The sequence below is a fragment of the Paroedura picta genome, chromosome 7, assembly GCF_049243985.1.
Source record: "Paroedura picta isolate Pp20150507F chromosome 7, Ppicta_v3.0, whole genome shotgun sequence".
In the NCBI taxonomy this organism is placed as follows: Eukaryota; Metazoa; Chordata; class Lepidosauria; order Squamata; family Gekkonidae; genus Paroedura; species Paroedura picta.
The window spans coordinates 89,457,823-89,479,638 of NC_135375.1; the positions used below are offsets into that span (position 1 = coordinate 89,457,823).

Sequence of the window (21,816 nt, forward strand, 5' to 3'; positions counted from 1 at the left end):
AGAAACCAGGAAGGAAGGGTGGATGGGAAAGGCAAGGGAAGAGTGGGGGGAAAGGTGTGTGTGTGGGGGAGGGACCAGGAAGGAGAGGTAGGTTCAAGATGGGAGGGGGGAAGGAGATGGAGAGGAAGGGGACCAGGACTATAGAGGCCCACAGCAGGTATGTGTCCCATATACACTGTGATAGTTGGACTCTCACTAGATTGTTTTCTGTCATTGATCAATCGCTTCATGTTGGTCTCCTGTAGAAGAGTTCAGTAGCATCTTAACAGCCAGCGTAGTGGAGTGGTTAAGAGCAGTGGTCTCCAATCTGGAGATTTGGGTTTGATTCCCCACTCCTGCACATGCAGCCAGCTGGGTGACCTTGGGCCTGTCATAATTCTCTCAGAGCTCTCTCAGCCCCATCCACCTCATTGCAGCCTACCCCACAATAGACATCCTGTGAGGTAGGTGGATCTGAGAGAGCTCTGAGAGAACTATAACTGGCCCAAGGTCACCCAACGGGCTGAATGTGGAGTCATGGGTATTGGAATGATGAACAGATCTCTGCTACCATTTGTCAGAATCTCTGTTACCAATTCTATTGAACCCCTTGCCACTTATTGTTGTGGAGGAACAATACAGAAAAAGAGAAAGAAAAGAGAAAATCACCTTGCCCCACTGCATAAATACCACCTTTAGTACACCTTAAGAGAGTGCAGTTTTAAGCCTTTACCTTAACTCCTGAGGGGAGGGTTCCATGAGAAGCAGGAACTCTGGACAGAGGCTAAAATAATAAAGTTTACTTGCGCAGATTTACATAATCATATATAATACTTTCTGATCCGGTCTTTCACCAGACCAGGGCCACAAAAACTTAGCAAGTTACAAGATACAAACTTTACATAATGGAGACTCTAAGACAGAGAAGCAATGTGACTCTGAGTACAAAAGGCCCAGTTTTTCTTTTATTGAAGAGAGCAAGTAAGCAGCGCCAGCAGGAACAAAGCCCTCTTGAGTTTCTCAGAGGCTAGACTAGTTCAAACTGGTTTCTTGCAAGAGTCTGCAGTTCCTGAGCATGTAGCCAGGCATCTGCTGAGCATATGATCAGGATCTTTCAGTGTAGAAACACCAGCCCTTCAGTGTAGGCCTGGACCAAATAACTTGCTGATTGCATTTCAACAATGAGGAATCAAACCTGGTTTTATTTAAAAGAGAAACAACTTTTCATAGAAAGAGAGGAGAGAGAGGCCTAAACTGGAGGCAAGCAGGGAGGAAGTGTGCTCAAAGGAGCAGGAAGTCTCAGGGCCTTTTCGCACAGGGATCTTTGTTGCAAATTGTTTGCGGAATGAAAAATCGCCATTTAAAATAGTGGAATTCGTCGTTATGCATACCTGCCTTTGTAGTGGAATCAGTTGCGTTTTTTAGCGTTTCCCACAGGCTTCCGGTCTCGGCAGAAATCGCTAGAAAGGAAGCGCTATTCCCAAGCTCGTCCCGCCCCTGGCCGTCAAGCAGCCAATGGGCAGCCGTTAGCATGCTCCCAAACAGCCCCTTTCCCTTTAAGAAAGGTTTTTTTTTAAAAAAAAAAACGACCCATAGCAATGAATCTAGGTAGATTCGTTGCTACGGAGAGACCCATCCAGCTGCCTAATGTGAGCTGTCGTTTGATTGTATGATCATTTGCACGCTGCCTCGAGTGATAAAAAAAAAATCCCCCCCCCCTCTCACGGGCACGATTTTCGGCTGAATTTATTTGTAAAAAATAAAGGGACTTTATTTCAGCAAACGGGCTTTTCAGTTGTTTGTGCTTAGTGACTAAAGGTGAAGGACTGAAGCCAGGGAAGCCTCTAAACAGAAAGAGGCTCGCCGGTGCGTTTATCCCCGCTCGCTCGGAGAAAAAAAAATGGCGATCGCTTCGCCGGAAGTTTGGAGGAGAGAGCCAGGGGGAGGGACTTTGAAGAACCAGCAACAATGGTAACGCACAGGTCTTTAGCGCTACTGTTGCAGATTGGTTGCAGGAGTGTATCGCTATCCGGAGGGTGAATCCACTTTTCTGGATTCCCCTGAAAGCGCCACAACGAAGCGCTTTTTGCTGATTGGTTTCAGGATTGTTGCAGATTGTCTACGACGTCGTGGGTTATGTCAAATTAGTAGCATTTCCAAATAGCAACCATTCTGCTACTTTGAAGCCGTGCGAAATGGCCCTCAAAATTAGCCAATCAGGACACAGAGATGACCTGAAAAATATCAGGAAGTTCCTGTTCTAAATATTCTAACTCCACCTCCAACCATTCTCCGTATTCTTTTCAGTCATGCACACTGCACATCTTTGCATATTTCAACACTAAGTTCCACCAAAGTTAATGGGTTTCAAAGGGCAGAATCCTGCTTAGGATGACACAATTGGAGGCTGATTAATAATAACGTAATGAGGCCACTGTGATCGAAACAGCAGCAGGTTCCTTGGATGGTGGCTAGAGAGCTTTCCAGGTTGAAAGACTGTGAGTGAATGTTGTTCTTTCCTGTCACTGTTTCAGTTACCAGGACATTATAATTTTTACAACCAAGGGTGAGTCATAAAAGAGCACTTGACCCTTATTAAGTCCTTCCTGTTCAAGAGGAATCCTGATGCTAAATGGACATGGCGTGATTTGCCATCCTCCTGAGGAATTCCAGCAGATGTACTGGAGGAGACATTTGACTTCTACTGTGAAATCTGCGGAATCTTTCAGCAGACTTATTGGTCAGGCCTGTTGCTCATAGCAACACTTAATGATTTACACAGCAGCCACTACAGAAACGGAAAAGCAGATGCATAGAGTATAGTGTGATAATACATCCTTATGATTTTGGAAGATTTATAGTTTAAAAAAATAAGGGGAGTCATATGACAATATGACAATGCCCTTGTAGTCAGAATGACACCCTTCTCTAAGTTCTTGATTTTTTGCCCCCTATGGGCCCTGTTGGCCTCCCACAATGGGCTAAGGAAACACAGATTAGCCTCACTTCCATATGAGAGAACAACTCTGCTTCTATTCTCCATGAGTTTGCCACTCCCTTTCTTCTACAAAATTCAAGCAAATTGTTTGTCCTGTGCTCCCCTGTTGGGTGTATATATGTCACCTCTGTCTCCGTCTCCACTCCAGAGCACACTGGAGCAGAAAGCAGAACAGCAATTAAGACCACCTACTCATATAAAATATTGAAAAAAAAAACTTTCATTAAGCAAGTGAGGCAGTTCAATGACTGGTGGAAATTGAAAATGACAGAAAACCCTAACAGGGTTATTCTCTTCAGCCGGCATATCTGTTAACTCTTATGGTTGGAAGATGTGTCAAACTTTCTTTTCACTGCCTCTATTGCAGCCAATTCATAAGCAGAGTGGACACTCAACGGATTTTTCTAACCCCCCTCCCCCAAACAATTATTGTAATGTTTAGCAACAACTATATGAAAGAAAAGGGGATTAGGTTGGGATCATTGCTGGTTTTCAAACTGCACATACTCAGGACTTTTCTGCATGTTGGACTTAATCCTTATTTTCTGGAGAGTCAATTCACAAACACTGGAATTAGTTTGAGCATAGTTGTTGCTTACATCTGCCCTTCTTGGATATTTTCACAGTTCTGGAGTCAGCTTATTTTCTTCTGTGGGTGCCTTAAATAATGATGATTTTCAAGTGAGGGTGCTGTCATTATCAATGATGTTACAGTACTCCCCCTTTAAGAATATTCTTTCTTTCTTTCTTTCTTTCTTTCTTTCTTTCTTTCTTTCTTTCTTTCTTTCTTTCTTTCTTTCTTTCTTTCTTTCTTTCTTTCTTTCTTTCTTTCCCCCGTATAAAGACTTAACTTGAAAAAAAAAAACATCACAGCTGGGAATTCAGAGAACCTCCTAGCTTATTGTTACAATGCTTCAGTGGTGCATCATTATTTTAGGGCCATTAAAAAGAAAGACAAAGAAATCACTCATATTCAGGGTGGGGTGGGGAAGAGGGAATGAAACAGGAACAAAGGTCATGTAGTCCAACCCACTGCAAATACTGCTGCCCACCCCCCTCCAGTGAGTAACATGATAACCATAGACCAATAATTGAACAGTGGGCTAGAAGTGGGTGGAAGTGGGCAGGACAAAGGAAACCGACAACAAAGCATACAAAGATGTTTTTCTGGTTCAAAATTGGCCTCCAGAAAAACATCAGGGTAAAATTGGTCTTAAGACAACTGGACAATTGGAAAAGGCAGGAGGGGGGGGGGAAACCAAAGAGAAAACTAAAGGTACAAAAATGTGCATAAAAATCAGGGGATAAAACAAAGTAATATGGGGCCACAACCATGCCCACCCCCCGAATAATGCACTCCATGTAGGGAAGCCCTTTTGAGTGACTTGAGCAACTTTTAATGATGATGTGGTATATGCTGCCCACAGTTTAACACATAAAGAAAACTGTTTTCAAAAATTTAGGGGAGAGAGAGATCTGTTCTGTGGCCTCTCCCTCTGGGTTTTGCTTGTAAATCCTCTGCTGTGGCTGAGCAGATGTGCTTCAGAATGAGTAACTCTTAGCATTTACGTCCTTGCTTTGGGAGTGTGCAATGTACGTCACATGCATTTACTCAGCTCTGGGTGGTTTCTTATCTTCCTACTGCTGATGGGGTTCTGAATTCATAGCTAAAGTGAGATATCAAACAGGCTCTTTTCAGCTCTCACTCTTAGCTGCTATACCGTGAAATTGTTTCGTTGTGAAACTTTAACTCCAAGGTTGTGCTGATGGTATTATTCCTAAAAGGATCAGGGCAAAACTATGTGTGACACTGACTTGAATGCACATATGAGGGAATGTATCTTAACTTCACTATGTAGAACACAGAGGCTCCTGAAATGCAGACGCTAGACCTCCTGGTGGTCCAGATCTGGTTTGCCCTAACTGGCATTTTCTACTATATAACAAATAGACTGGGACCATTTTTGCAATCCTGCTTACTGACATGTTTGTGCTATTAAATATGCAAAGTAGCCCATGATTTCCCCACCAAAACCCCCATGTTCGGGAGTAAAATTGAATTGCATGCTCCCTTACCTTGTAGTTTTCAGAAAGTCAGATGTGCCAGTTTTAAATTTTCTGTGGAGGCTTAATGCAAAGTTTTCTAGTGAAGTATTTATTATTTTTTGGGGGGGGGGAAACATTGCCTGCCATATTGCCATGTGTCCATATGTTCTCCCCCCCCCACACACACACACATAGCCCCTTCCTTCCTCAGCTGCGATTGCTGGGCTTTTAATTTTTTAAAAAATTCTTGTTATTGCACTTCAGTGCAGTGATTTATTTTTTTTGGGGGGGGCGGTTGTGACCAGTGGGTGAGCTTTAAACCATCGCCATGCTGCTTTTGGTAACATTTTACATGTGCTTTGCTCCCTCCAGTGGTCAATGAGATATTATACCACTGTATGTTCAGCATACCTCCTTGCAGATTTAATCTGTACGTTTTTATACCAACCTATTGAATTGACCACTAAAGGAAGCAAAACACATGCCCCTCCCAAAGAAACAGGAATTTACAAAAGAAGAAAATAAGAATACAGAAAAGCCTGAAGAAAGAATCTTGTGAGAGTTTGGGAAGTTCTGCTGGGCAGCCATGACTTGCTCCAGCCCGGTATTGGAAGCAGAGTGGGAGTGGACAAGAAGGAAACACTCTGGCTTCAGCAGCCCTTTCAGAGATCCCAGAAGCTCAGGGCTGCTTCAACATTTGGAAGAGACTAGCAACAACAACAACAACAACAATGCTGACATTGTGCATTAAAACAAACCTGACATTGCTGACATTGTACATTAAAACAAACCAGGGAATTTGTCAGATGCCACAAATTAAGAAGAGTTTAAATCTGAGGCCTTCTTTGAGCTTGAAATTCAAGTCTCATGACCCCCTATCCTCAGTACAAGGTACTGTGGGTGTAACAGCCAGCATCTATGACCATAGAGTCCCAAAGAAAGGGGAGTTTAGGCACACAGACCACATTGGGAGCTTCATGTGGAAATCTCTCTTGCTATTCTGGATGAACCCCATAGCATGTCCCAACAATAATATCTAGTCAAACTGTGGCCCTCCAGATGTCAACGGACTACAATTCCCATTTGCTGGCAGGGGCTCATGGGAATTGTAGTCCATGGACATCTGGAGGGCCACAGTTTGACTGCCCCTCATCTACGCCCTCCCCATAATCCTAACCCAATGATCAGGCAGTTCTCCTGGGTGAATATCGATGTCAACCACACCTTCATCACACACTGGTGGCAAAGGTTGACCTCACTAGCCTAAATGCAGTCCCAAGCACCAGGCAGCATCCCCCAATCTCCCCCACTCAGCCCCAGCAGTCATATGAAGGAAGAAGGGAGAGAGTAGTGGGGAAAAGATAAAAAGGTTGTCGAGATTCAGTTGCATAAAATCTAGGTTATTTTCTATGAACGCATGTTGTGCTAGCCGAGAACTACCAGAGGGTTGGGCAGTAAATTTGTACCTTGCTTAATGTGACAAAATTCCTTGCAATAGCTCTTGCATATAATTGCAACAACAACAACAACAACAACAGCTCAACTCCAGAATACAATGTTGCTTGGAACAAGAATCCTGTGAAGATACATTATCAGTTCCCAAGAACTTGGCCAGATCTCAAATTTCAAAACACCATCAACCTGTCAAATACTTGACTGTGAGAGTTATTATTATATATTATATATTGCAAATGACAGGGAACAACTTTCCTTGGTGTAGTGGTTAAAAGCTATGATTTTTAATCTGGCGAGTTGGATTTGATTCCCTGTTCCTCCCATTCCTCCCCATGCAGGCAGCTGGGTAACCTTGGGCTGGAAACAGTCCTAATAGGGCTGTTCTCACAGTCCTGTCAGGGTTCTCTGAGACCTACCTACCTCAAAGGGTGTCTGTTGTGTGGAGAGGAAGGGAAGGGGATTGTAATTTGCTTTGAGACTCCTTCAGGTAGTGAAAAGCAGGGTATAACAACCAACTCTTCTTCTTGGCAAACGTGAGATTCAAACCAGCACCCTTCAGGATCAAAGTTTATTCTCCTGGCCACTGCACGACTCTAGCTCTCATATATTTAATTAATCTCAGCAAGCTTTTTCTGGCTCTGTTCTGACAGTTCCTATTTCGCTTCAGGATGACTGGACTGAAAAGTCTTCCTCCCTGTCAAAAAAATAAATAACAGGATACATTTCAGAGAATCCTACACACTCCCATAATTGAGAAAGTAAATTCGGAGAAACCTCATCGCACAGGGTCAGCAACTTAATTCTCCTCAGACTCTCACCCCAAATCCATCCAACAATTTGGAAAAGCTCCAGCTGGCTTGAGGGGACCCTGACTAAGTTTTCTTGCCCTGCTGTTTCCTTTTGATTAAATGGCTCTCTGTTGAACCAATATTTCTCGGGAGCAAATGGCTCTTTTTCTTTTCTTTTTTTAAATGAAAGCTTTGGCGTAGGAGGAAGACAGGCAGTTCCTGAGAAGGATTCGGATTTCTTTCTTGGCAGCGGCTGAAAAAGCTTCGAAGGCGTCCCAAGATAAATTAATTAAGGGGGAATGCTGTTCCGGATTTCAGCATTGGCAAATGACAGCATGACAACTGTACATCTTCATAGCCGTGTGCACTTCATGTCTCCTGGTACTGTATGACTACAACACACAGATGGGAGGAGGAGCGCCAGACAAGCTGCTTTCCTGTCGGGAAGGCCAGACTCATGTCATTATCAGGCATTTCGGTCTTCTAGATTTTGATTACTTCAGATCGATAGCAATTAATCTACTCCTGGAATGAAGTCTGAGGGGAAAGTAGTCAAGAGAAAAATGATGCAATCTGTAGCTGCCGCGCCAGTAATATCAGGATGGTTCACCCTGGCAAAGCAAATCACACGCCCGGATTTATTTGTTCACTTAATATGATTTTACCCTGCCCTCAGGACAGCAGACGGACCCCTACCTCTGGCTTATCTTTATATGAAATACCCGGCGGTTGGGGGGAGTGTAGAGGTTGAGGAGGGTGAGGTTGGGAAGGGGAAGGACCAATGGGAGATAATGCCACAGAAGCCTCCTTCCAAGGGGCAGGTGCCATTTTCTCCAGGCGAACTGATCTCTATTGCCTGGTGGCCACTTGGAATAGCAAGAGATCTCCAGCCACCACCTGGAGGTTGGCAACACACCTGTGAAGTGGGTTAGGTTGAGAAAGAGAGCGCAAGTGGGTCAAGATTATGCAGAGAGTTTCATGGTGGGTGGGACGGGCCGCTCCCATCGCTAGGCCATATTAGCTCTCGCCCAGCAAAAAGAGAAGGGGAAACAAAACCCAGCCTCTAAGAGAGTTGTGAACCTAAAAAGGTTGAGAGAACTAAAAAAAATCATTGGTATTTTATTTATAGAGGTCAAATATATAAAAGTAATCCAAACAATAGAAAGAGCAGGGTGGGTTGTTTATTCCTATAGGCTATACATATATAAGTGACATATATCCAAATATCCAGAGACCTAATGTGTTTCGACCTTTTGCAGGTCTTCCTCAGTGGTCAGTATTAAGCACACACGTATGTTTTAAATTGCGAAAACACACATAAAATATACATATAAAATGGTTATTATCAACCACTCTGTGTGTAAAAAAGTCATCATTCAAGTGGAGGCCCCCTATGAGGAACCTACAACTGATTCTGCTTATACCCAAGGGTGGTTAGTGGACACAGCACTTTCTAAAACCCTGATTTGTGCACAGGAATTTATAACATCTAGTACAGTGGTCCCCAACCTTTTTATCACCGGGGACCACTCAACACCTTTTACTGAGGCCCGGTGGGGGGGGGGTAGTGTACTCCTCTACTCTCAACCACTGCCCTAGCGCTCTCTGATCGCTATGGTAATGTTTAAACATCCCTTCAAGATAAGATACAGACACGCCACAACAATGAAGTGTGTTGTAAAGGGCTGGGGGGGATGAAGTAAAAGGCTGGGGGGGGGGAGAGAAGGCATCCTTCGGGGCCCACCTCCAATTAGTTGAAGGACCACATGTGGTCCGCGTCCCACAGGTTGGGGATCGCTAATCTAGTGGACATACAAGGAACCTCCATTTGAATACTTTTTTTTTTACCCCTCTGGTGGTTGATAACCATTTTATATGCACATTCTATGCGTATTTGTAGGTTTTAAGATATCTGTGTGTGCTTGGTATAGAGAGACAGCTTGGTGTAGTGGTTAGGAGCACCGACTTCTAATCTGGCAAGTCGGGTTTGATTCCCTGTTCTCCCACATGCAGCCAGTGGGGTGATCTTGGGCTTGTCACAGTCCTGTTAGAGCTGTTCTGACTGAGCAGTAATATCAGGGCTCTCTCAGCCTCATCTAACTCACAAGGTGTCTGTTGTTGGGAGAGGAAAGGGAAGGAGATTATAAGCCTCTTTGGGACTCCTTTGGGTAGAGAAAAGTAGCATATAAGAACCAACTCTTCTTCTTCTTCTTCTTCTTCTTCTACTTCTACTTCTTCTACTTCTTCTACTTCTTCTTCTGGATGTTTAGATATATGTAACTTATATATGTGTGACCTACAGGAATAATTGTTACTCCCTGCTGGTTTTATTATTTTTATATACTTGACCTCCATAAATAAAATACCAATGATATATTTACTCTAATCACATCAAGCACAAGGGCCTAATTCTCAGAAGGTTCTATGTACCTGCTTTACCACATGGGTCCAACCTGGCGTGGAAGATCACTCTACACGGGGATAAGGTGAACTAGAAATCTGGTGTTTTACTTCAAGAATGCTCCAAAGCTGCTTATAATAATTTAAAATACAATACAAAGATAATACCTATTAACTCCAAACAAAAATGTCAGGCAAAGCAATCATGATCCCTCCTCCCAAGGGTTAATGTGCTTTAGGTCAAATTGTTTCCATCTTGCAGGTGCTCCTAACTGGATCCTGCCTGTGTCTCCTACCTTCAAGGACAAGGCATAGCCTGAGATACCTGGCTACAGAGAAATAGGATGGAAGGGGGAGAGCGAGAGAGAAGGGGCAGTTTTCTGGAGGATTCTAACAAGGATGGAATCTGATTGGATCAGTCTCATCACCTGACTCAGGTAGACCAAAGCCTAGTGATTAAGGAAAGAGAAGCTAGCTTGGATTTTCAGAGGCTACATCTATGAATTGTTGCAGCAATGTAGACGAAAAACTTGAACTGTGGCCTGCAATTTGAAGACTCTACCTCCTAATGCCATTCTAAAGAATATTAGGTAGGAAGCTAGCTGTTACTATTGTCTGCCTTGCTTGTTTTGAAGTCTTGAGCTGTGCCTAATGTAATTGCTCAAATTAATATTTCTAAACTTCTTTGAATCAATTACATATCTATTTTTATGAAACATCTGGTGATTTGCACACTCTTTCCCCAGGGATCCACTGAGTCGAGGTTAGAACTCATAGATGCCAAACATATATACTAAAACACCAAATTAGATTGTAAGATGAATACCAAGCCAGCAGTAAGAATACAACAAAGGGATTTTATCTTGTTTATACATTTGGGGCCCAATGAGGACTCAAAGAAGTCTACCACATGGTTTTCCCCTCTTCCATGTCATCCTTACAATAACCATCTTTAGGCCAATGGATTTGAATCCGGGTCAAAGAGATCTTAGACTAAAACTCTAACTACTACAGCAAGCTGGTTTAGATGTATATATTTGGTTGCTTGTCTACAAAGCATCACTGTTTTAGATGCCTACAGAAAAGGACAAAAAGTTGCCAGTTAGAGTAATGGCAAACACATCTCTGTGGTTATGATTTCATGAACAGGAAAAGTGCCAACTTTATTTCATAGCTCACGGCGCAGTTTTCTGAACCTTCTCCAAAAATTTTATTTTATTTATTTATAGTCCAATTTATATCATGAGTACAATGCAAAAGCTGCACCTAAATGTTGATATGACTGATTGTGGCCCATTCAATCTCTTCTAGCTGAACCAGACACTGACATCTCAGTTGCAAAGTTATTTTAACCAGTAAGAAAATATTATTCACTTTATCAAACCACTCCAAAAGCAGTGGGCACTTTTTTGATGGCCTGCAAAGGCGAGCCTGGCTGTGTTAATCATATATAGCAGAATGACCTTAAATGTAGCCAGGAACAGTGAAACACAGTTTAAAAGGCATAATTTCAGACAGCCTTGTATAATAATATCATAGCCTACATTTAGCAAATAAGGGATCTTAGCCTGGTATTTCTGGCAGGGAGCTGACCTCTCCTCTCCTTGGCGACTGCCCACTCAGGTGCAGAGGAAGGAAGAGACTCTCTGTCCCTTACCCAGTGATAATAACCTTTCAGCCAGTGGATTTCCTGCATCGCTGAACAGGCCCCTCTAGGGTTCTGACGGAAGGACTCCGCTGCCACCACCCTCTCTATGGTGCATTTTGACTGAACGTTTGCATCAGATGTCTGTCTCTCTGCACGTGCTTCTTTCTCGGGGACACCAAGGTACTCTGGCAACAGGCACTTCAGATGGCAAAGTTTCTTATCTCCTTTTCAGGGCAGAAAAGTCTGTTTAATATTTCAGCGCAGGCTGTCGGCTTGCTTGAGAGCTCATGGGGGATTTTATTTCTAAGTCAGACCTGCCATCTGCCAGCCCAAAATCATACTTGTCTTCCACCACCTTGAAAAGGTTAGCATTCTTATAAAGGAAAAAATAAAACAGCCTTTAAAAGAAAAAAAAAGCTGCATATTAAAAGGGAGTTCTTTTGATTTAGGAATTCACTCAAGGCCCGGCGAGCGCCACACTACGGGGAGGGAGGCACGGCCGCCAGCAGGCTGGTGGGCACAAACACACTTGCGTGGAGCTCTGCACAGGTGTGTTTGCATCCGCTGGTGGGCGCAAATGCATGTGTGCAACCGCTTCGTGCATGTGCATTTGTGCAGAACTGTCACACATGCTCATTTGCGCCCCCGGGGCTAGAGGAGTAGAGTCCTACCCAGGTCTTACTGCCCTAGACCCTCTTGTTTCAGGCACATTTCTCCAGCCTTGGAGTTGGCCAAAGTGGGAGAATAGTTCATTGAGATGATGGATTTCTGTGTGGTGAGGTAGGGAAAGAAGGAGGATTCATTTCCCCTCCCACTGGCACCCATTTTCACATTAAAACATGTCTGCCCTCACCACACTCTTATTTGTCAAGATGCAGGCATTTGAACAAGCAGACACGGATGCTCACCTTACCTCCAGTTTGGCTTTCAGGCATTAGTGCTCTAGCAAGGGGTAGTCAACCTGTGGTCCTCCAGATGTCCATGAACTACAATTCCCACGAGCCCCTGCCAGCAAATGCTGGCAGGGGCTCGTGGGAATTGTAGTCCATGGACATCTGGAGGACCACAGGTTGACTACCCCTGTTCTAGCAGGACTATCATTTGCTTGCCTTAGTTCTTCATCCAGAACGAAATGCTACAGAAAACACAAGGCTTTCACTGTCCATACACTCTTGCCCTCTTCCTTGGCAACTTGGTGAAGTTTCTTTTTAACCCTTTGACCATGGGGCTTGAGACTTCTATACTAGAAAACTTGAATGTGGCCTGCAATTTGGCTGCAATCCACCGGAAAAGAGCCAAACCACCTTTCCACAACTATTAGACAGCACAAGACCTAATCAAAACTTAAGGAATGCTCCAAATCTGGACAGTGACTAGGGATTTCCACCTGGGAATCCCCTGGAATTATAGCTCATCTTCAGGTGACCGAGATCAGTTCCCCTGGACAAAATGGCTGCTTCGTATTATACTCCACTGAGGTCCCTCTCCAAGTCCTGCCCACTTCTGGCTCCACCCCCAAGGTCTCCAGAGCTGGCAACCTTAACAGCGACCTACCCAAACGACCATAAGGATTCAGTAGCCCAAAGGGTAAAACTCCTCTACAATCTTTGAAGGAAGGTTGTGAATACAGAGAATAGAAGGAGAGGCTTAGCCGGAGAGAACAGGTCTGGAGTTCACTTGAAGGGCGAGCTTTTGACATCCATATTATTATCCCTATAATTACCGACTAGTGCTAATAGTTCTGATTGGAGTGAGATGCCAGGACCAAATACCCACAGGTCCAGTTTTGTTTAAGATCTGGATCAAAGCCAACATTTCATTTAAACTTTCCCCTAAGATTGCATGTTCCTACATCTCTCCATTTTGATTTGTTTGATATTCCGTTCTGCTGGGTCAATATTTCAAGCATTTCCTTAAAGGTCAAAGCTTCTGACTTGTACCACCAACATTACTGTTGTGCTCAGAGAAGCCATGTGTGTTATAACATATCCTTCACCGGAGACAGTGCCAGAAATGTTATTACTGAGCACAGTGGAAGCAGTGAAGGTCTGAAGGAAAGGTGCAGACAGGCATATGAGAAATGGTCATTTCCCACAGTCTTTGGTAGTTAGTTGGTACTAAACAATACCTATGTTATATCTAATTTTGAACCATGCCCTAGATAATGGATTAAAAAATCTACACTATGGAGCCAGGGCTAGATGAGGGTTTTTCTACAATCCTGGTGGAAGCCACATATTCACAGACAATTCTGGAAGCTTGAAAAAAAAATACATTGGGCAGGTTAAGCTCAGCAATGGGAGTTGTGTCTGTAGCTTTAAGAAATGACTACTCCCTGAGATCGATTGGACCTGGAACCTTCTGCATGCAATACAGATGCTCTAACGTTGAACCACAGCTGTCACCTTAAAGTTAAGGTCTATCCAGGGGCTCATAAGCTCAGGACATGATTAGGATGGTTATGCATTTGATCCACTCTCTCCCCTTGTAACAAAATCAAATCAATAAACCTTTAATGGCATAATCTGCAAAAGGAGTAACAGTGATCAGAATAAAGTAAGATGTTAATAACGAACTAAAATGAGATGAAATGGATTAAAAGAGGCTATCCAGTTTGATGATGGCTAAGGGTTTTGCAGAGGAATCCAGCTACAGCTGCTGAAATCACTGGGTCGCCTTGTAACAAATCTTGAGTGGGAACAAGTTTAATCTTTCAGCAGATACTGAAAGAGAGAGAGAGAGACAGAGAGAGAGATGAGTCTTCTCTCCCACTAAGATCAATAGGATTTACAAATTCTTATCTGGGGCAGGATTGTGCCTTGACTCCCTAAGCTGCAATCAATATTTCCCGAGAACCCACCATATAATCACACCTGCAGGGGAGCAGCGATGGCTGGGATGTAGTTCTCCCGAGGGTGTTTGTACGTCTTAAGTGCTGTCCTTTCAGCTCTGCCTTGCCTTCTCCTGAACGAATTCCACCACAAATACAACCAGGCAGGAGCTAACTGCACACAGAGAAGGGAGGGAGGATTTGTCATAGCCAATTAAGGAGAGGATGAGAGTCACCCAGAGGCTTTCCAGTTAATTAAACACATCTGGGGGGGGGGGAGAAGCAGCCCATTAATTTGATAGGAGTTGGTCCAGACGTCCATGCAAGTTGCTTCTTGATCGCTGAGACTGCCAAGCCTCTAACCATCATGAATGCCAGCCGTACCCCCACATCTGTTTGTCAGCTGGAATGAAAAAATGCTGTTCTAGGCTCTCAGCTATGGTAGATGGGGAAGCATCGTTTCCCTCTCTGGCCTGAGCCTCCCTCCCATGTGATCCCATCCGATGCAAGCAACGTTAGGAGCTGGGATTGCTGAAATGACATATAAGAAGATGTTATGAGAAGGGCTTGCAGGGTGGGCCAGGCTACCTGGAACTCTTGGAGCTGTGGTGTAGCCGCTGGTAGCTTTGCACTAGAATTTGGTTTCTCCAGGTTCAAATTCCCACTTTGCTGTCCATCAAGCTTTCACAGCAGAACAGGGATTCAAGCCAAGGACTCACCGATCCTAGTATAAAACTTTCTATCTGAGGGACCATCTGTTGTCCTATGCCCTCCCCAGGGCCTTACCCTCTGTGGGCACTGACTTGCTGGTTGTTCCCAGCCCTAGAGAAGCTTGCCTGGCGTTGACCAGGGCCAGGGCCTTTTCAGGACCCCCACCTGGTGGAATGAGCTCACAGGAGAGCTGCAGGAGCTTTCAGCATTCCACAGGGCCTGCAAGACGGAGCTCTTCCACCAGGTTTATGGTTGAGGCCATGGTTTGAGAGAAAGATCTTGTGCCCCCCCCCCCAGTGTTAAAGGCAGCAGTACACTAGGGGCATCTATTAGTGTTGGGTCATGGCTCCCCTCACCATGTCCCCCTTTGGGGATGTTCATGGGGGGATGCATAGTTGATCACACTGCCATGTTTCTCCTTATGTTGTAATTTTTATGTCCTATTTTAAATTCTAATGGGGTTTTATTGGGGTTTTTAATGGACTGTTGTAACCCACCATGAGCCAGCTCTGGGAGTAGTGGGGAATAAAAATCTAAATCTAAATAATAATAATAATAATCGTGAACAGTCAGTTCTGGGTGAGCCATGGCAGCTGCAGCAAGCCAAAACAGCCCAGGAAAGGGTTCTGTTTCCTTCCCCTCCTCTTTATATATTTTTCCAGGTAAGGGGCATGTGTGATGATTTGCCTTTTATGCCCCAGGTGCTAGATGTCTACAAATGACTGAATAAGTGACATTCATAAATGTTGATCCAGTAAGCTGGCTTTGACAGAAAACGTGGCCTTTGGCAAGTGAAATCCCCATGTGCTAAAGCCAATCCGTTATCCTGGGGCACAGGATGCTTTAACAGTAATGAAGACTCTGGATCAGAACTATTTGCAAGGGACAAGTTCGTATCGCTGCAGCTTCTGTTGTGGTTCCCCTTGATGGATCAGGTGCTGCATATGGAACAGAACTTGTTAGCTGGGGAAAGAAGCCAATACAGGCAAAATAAATCGGATTACCATTGCAACAGTCAACTAACTCTCTTATAATAATGAATATTCTATGAGGAGGCAATAAAAGCTTTTTAAAAGTAAGAATCACTAGTACAATTCATTCTGTTGAACGGAATCACTTTCCATCCCATTCGAAGCGCTGCTAGTACAAAGAACATCATCCGAGAGCTTACAATAAGAACTGTGTCCTGAAATGCATAAGAATTTCTTATGTTGTATATTCATTAGACTGTATGCAAAGAGGTGTGCATTTCTTCACTGCGGCACAATTGAGAAAGCACCTCTCAGTCGGACTATACAGGCTTCCTGTCCTGATGGAGTGGATCTAATAGAGCTACCATCTCTGGGTTGGGAAACACATGGAGATTTTGGGGGTGGAGCCTGGGGTGGGCAAGATTTGGGGCGGGGATGGATGTCACTCATGTGTCAGCACAGGCAGACTCCTTGGGAGATAAGGGCTGACTCATGACAAGAGACTTCATCAAGGTATAATGCTATAGAGTTCACAGTCCAAAGTGGTCATTTTCCCCAGATGATCTCTGTTGCCTGGAAAACAATTCTAATAGCAGGAGATATCCAGCCACTACCTGGAAGTTGGCCACCCTAGGGTCCAAGAGACCTTCCTCCAGCTTAAAGAGCCTTCCTGCAATTTAAGTGGCTCTTCCTCCAATGGAAGATTGGAGGTTGGAGGAAGGCATCAGACTTTGCTCAGTAGAATGGCAGGGTAAGATCCACCTCATAATCTGAATCAGGTCTACTATATTTAAGGAACAATTCACATGTGCCTATAAATAAGCTGCTTTATTAACATGTCCTCCCCTCTTTTGATGGAGGTCAATTGACCCTTGCTGACTCAGTGAAATGCCATGGATGTAGCTTCATTACAAGTTAACTGAACCCTTAAATCCATGAAGCTGCTGAATCAAACCCTTGGTTCATAAATGTCAGTATTGTCTACTTCGACAGCAGTGGCTCTCCAGGGTCTCAGGATGAGCTCTTTTAACTGTGGATGCTGGGGATTTAATTTAGGGCCTTCTGCATGCAAAGCAGATATTCTGCCAGTGAGCCACAGCTGCCAAAAAGAAAAAAAATGCTTTCAACTGACTCAGATAGCCTATAAGATGGCTCTTACATTGATATGGCTGACCTCTCCATCTGGATCCACACCACAGTGACATTGAGACTAGACTACTGTAATGCACAGTATTTGGTCTCCCCTCAACTGGGAAACTCCAGCTGGTCCAGAATGCTGTGGCTCAACTATGAGCAGGAACAAGATAGAACATGCCTATCACGCCTATTCTGCACAAGCTCCGCTGGCTGCTCATTCATTGCTGGGCTCAGGTGAAGTCATTGGCCTTCTTGGTCTTGGCCCACCTTATTTGTGGGACCACCTGTCTAACTATGCTTCGCTACAGCAACTTTGCTCATGTCGGCAGGGGCTTCTGCAGGTGCCATCCTGCCAATGAGCACAATCAACCACAGCCTGGGCATGGGCTTTCTCCCGTTGAGGCTCTCAGCTTGTGGAACGGCCTGCCCAAAAGGGTCAGAAAAGCTCATATTCTCCCAGCTTCCCACAATCTGTGCAAACCTGAATTATTTAAGAGGGCTTCTCTGCACAGGTCATAGCATTGCACTTTACAAGATGGTTCACAAATGTACTTGGATAATTGATTAGGGACTGTGCTGTCTATTGCTCGGTAATAGCTTATTGTAAGTGGAATCCTAGTATGGAATTCTTGTACCACTTAATGCATCTTGTTAATACTTCTGCCACAGGTGTTGAACTCATTCGTTAAGAGCTGGTTCTGACATAAATGTCACTTGGCTGGGCTGGGTCAGCATGCCATAAGACTCAAAAAGAGAAGAAAAGAACTTAACCCCCCCCCCCAAATGAATCAAGAGCCCCAAAGAGGTTAAAGAGATAGAAATGTGTGGCCTATGACTGTATACAATGTGTAGATAATTTTAAATGCCCAAATATATGAAAATGCATGCAATTATTTACAAGCATTTTCATCTGTCCCAGTTAATATTTCTGGTAAGGGCTTGGAGGAGGAGCTGGTCTCATCCATTCAGGGTGGTTGTCCCGCCCCTGCCTCCTCCTCCATCCGGCTTGCCTGTCTGTCCAGCGGCCAGCCAACTTCCTTCTGTCCCCCCCACCCCTTGTCTATCCCCTCCTCATTCCACTTCCCTTGGAGGGTCGGAGGCTACAGATCCCTGCCATGTGAGAGCTGCCCCTGCCAGTGAATTCCCTGCAGCCTGCAGCCTTTCCAGGTCCTGGGGGGAGGGAGAGGGCATCTGCAGAGTTCTTCCACCACCACCCCGCCCAATCTAGCGCCCATTGTATTCCTGAATGCAATTGACTTTGCCCCTAGTATATTTCTAATATTTGAGTTTTTTAGCCAAGCCGTGAACCCCTAGCATGATTCAGGTCCCAAATGGCAAGCGCTGAATATATTTGGCTTTTAATTTGAGCCCCCAAAGCAACTGATCTATAGAGAGAAGCCTTCCCATAAATTAGACATTTGGTAGCTCTATTTCCTTTAAATGTCTGAGTAAAAAAATCTGGTTTACCCAAATCAAGATAAACCCAAATCCCAGTATTAAAACTGGGATTTAATAGAAAGCCAAATCAGGTCAATTGGGTCTGAACCTAACATTTATTGGATTCTCCCCACACAGTTTGGTGTAGTGGTTAGGAGTGCAGACTTCTTCTTCTTCTTCTTCTTCTTCTTCTTCTTCTTCTTCTTCTTCTTCTTCTTCTTCTTCTTCTTCTTCTTCTTCTTTTTCTTCTTCTTCTTCTTCTTCTTCTTCTTCTTCCAGACTTTTAAATTTGAATGCATTGTTTATTGAATGTCCCATTTTGTTGATTGTCGCAACCCATTTTGTGTAATCTACCCTGAGTCCTGGGAGAAAGGCAGACTAGAAGCAACAAATAAATAAGCAAGCATATCATTACTCAGTTATTCAAAACCTCCACTGAGATTTGAGTTGAAGAATACCCATGCCGTTTGCCAGATTAAACATGGTAAACTCCTAGCCATGCTTCTCCTTCCCTCCTCTGCCCTCTGAAGAAGCAGAGTAAAAAGGTGTGGGAAATGTCATCATGTTGAGCAACTCTGTAGGAACTTCCCAAACCTATATGGTCTTGGGAAATTCTGAGAGTGTTGCTTGATCCTGCTATGTTTCTTTCCCCCATGCCTGGTCCTCAAAACCCTTTAGGAGGTGTCAGGCGTGCCCACGGCAACCCTAATAATAAATGATGGGAAAGTTCCACCTGCAAGAAGTCATCTTTGATAGTTCATTCACGTGATCCACCAGTTTATTCTTGCTGTGACCACCAAGTGATGAAAGTGTGAACCAATCTTCTTAAGCTCTTCAAATGACAAAATAGGAAATGTGATCATTTATGACTCTTTTACTGCAGATATGACAAATAGCTCTCATATTTTATATCCTGCTCTTTCTTACACAAATCTCAGGGCAGTATATTCAATTCTGTTCTCTCATTATACACAATACTTCAGATCGCTCTAATCCGGTAGCAGAAAGATCCAAAACTCAAATGCATCAAATTGCAGCAAAAGGATTCCTTACCTTAGGGTCATGTATTCCAGAGAGCTCTTCATAGATTTTCTCTCCCACCATAACAGCAGCCAGATTAGCCGTGTAAGTTGACAGACAAAATAAACAAAATATGGCCCAGAGGTTCATTAAGAACCTTCCGGTCCAGCACTTGGGGGGTTTGATGGCAGCAGTTCTACCAAACAAGATGGCGTAACAAACGTTCAAGGCAGAGGAGAAAGAGAACACTTTGTTCCTGTTTCTTCCCTTTGGGGTCATCCCAAAAGGGCTTTTCCATTCATACAGGGTGAGGAAGATGGCGGTGATGTGGAGAGCCACAAATATTCCCAGCCACATGGTCCAGTGGAGTGGCCACATAAAGGCTCCAATAGGAGCCGCCGTGTCTTTGGTTCTCACCAGGATGCCCAAGCTGGTTGAAAAAAATGGGCTGGTGAAATCGATCACTTGGCTACGGGCGGTGTTGATACTGAATGATGTCACGGCCATGTGGGCGGTCCCAGCCAAGAGGTCCCCCACAAGCCCCGTCCACTGGCCGTTTTTCCAAGCCCCATATTTCCCATCCCCAACAATGTAGAGGTCAAAATCAAAGTTCATATCTTCAGCCAGTTTTTCCAATAAATCTATACAATAGCCATAGCAGCACTTTTTTAATTCAGAGGGCACTGTGTCATTGCCTCCTTGGAGGCTTTCAAAGAGAGTATCCAGCAGTGCTGAATTATTGGTCAAGGGATCCAAGCAGAGCTGCCCAGCTGGGCATAATCCTTCATCATCCACATTCCTTGTGAACACAAAGGGGTGTTCAATGAGGGTCACTACTCTCAGGTGTAGCCTGGTAGGATGTTGGTTGTGACTCTTGTGCCTCTGGGCCTGTTCTGGCCAGATCCCATAGTCCATTATGACCCTGCCTTCTTGCCAGCTCCCCAAACGAGTCCACATAGGATTCCCTACAGGATCATGCTGCAGGTTCCAGATGAAGAAGTTGTTTTCAGAACTGATGATGGAGGAACCTTTGACTTTAATGTGCCCACTAAGCCCATAAAAAGTGGTGTTGGCTAAAAACCTGTAGGACAAAAGGAAAAAGTTAAAATCATTTACCGTAAGTAATCAATTTCGCAACATTGCTTTAGGTTAATGATTGCTGGGCCCTTCCATTGCTATGTCCTTTCTTTTAAAAAGGCTAGGATTGCCATGTGCCTGCTAGGATTGGGAGAGCTTCTGGAACCAGTGTTTTTTTTTCCAGAAGCCAGTGAGAAGAAAAAAAAAAAAAACCATGGTCGCCAGCAACAACATGATTTCTTTTCTGGAAAATTCCAGAAGAGATATCATGTCTCTCTAGGAAAGGCCTTAGAGTTGTTGGTGATTCCTAGAAAACCAGGGCATCACTCCTGGGTTACCCTGGAAATGCTGTCAGGCCATCACTGACGGACACCTTCCCCTGTACCACCTGATCTCCGGCCCAGCAGCCCTAAAAAAGGCCCACTCAACTTCTTCCCAGGGATGAAGATCCTGTTCCCATGCTGTGTATATTCATATCCACCTGTCTTTCCCCATTTGGAATATTGGGGAAATCGCATGCATTATCCCCTTCCAACCAGAATTTCTGCCTCCAGGATTTGACAAGCTGTCAGAGAAATTTCCCTATTTTCCTCTTTTTCTTTCTTGATTTGACTCTCAACTGTTTTTATCATTCTCGGGACAACAAACATATGCAGAACTAATCATAGTGTTTTCAGAGAATGCTATTTCTTTAAAAAGCAAGGTTTACAAACAAATATTCTTTACGTATATATAGAGACCCTATATAAACTGAACATCCTAACATGTCTGCATTGGATTGACAGGTCCATTCTGGCAATTGGTAGGGGGTGAGGATGGGGGAAAGAGAAAGGAAGTGACACAACACCAGAAGTGACATCATCATGCCAATGATATCCAGGAGATGCTGTGGTATTTGGATAAAACTCTAGGGAAAACCGGCTTCTACCATAGTATTTTGGCCCAAATATCAGAGTGTTGCCTGGATGTCAGTGGCATGATGATATCACCTCCTGCGTGACATCGGTCTCAAGATCTAGGCCTTCTTCTGGTCACCCCACACACATACTGGCTAGCTGACTGGCAGCCAGAAGTAGGACTTGGTGGTAGGGGATCCTGGCCCACACAGTGGTGGCTGGGTCTGGCAATCCTATATCTGCAAATGGTCTTATTTTTCTACCTGCTGACAGGCATTTGTCCATGAACATTAAAATTTTAAGGGCTGTCCCAGTCTCAACCAACCACTTCAAAACTTTTTTTTTTTTACTTTTCCAGTCTGGCCACATTATTCATTGTTCTTGCAATTTTGGACTACTGTAACATACTGTATACTGAGCAGC

The 21,816-nt window shown here is 44.2% G+C and overlaps 1 protein-coding gene across 1 annotated transcript in view; it reads right to left on the minus strand.

Annotated features, from left to right (window-relative positions):
- GRIN3A (glutamate ionotropic receptor NMDA type subunit 3A) overlaps positions 1 to 21,816 on the minus strand; it is a 114,889-nt gene that overhangs the window by 39,608 nt on the left and 53,465 nt on the right. The window contains exon 3 of the mRNA XM_077345335.1: positions 19,454 to 20,501. Coding sequence (XP_077201450.1) covers positions 19,454 to 20,501 — 1,048 coding nt within the window. The remainder of the gene's footprint in view (positions 1 to 19,453; positions 20,502 to 21,816) is intronic.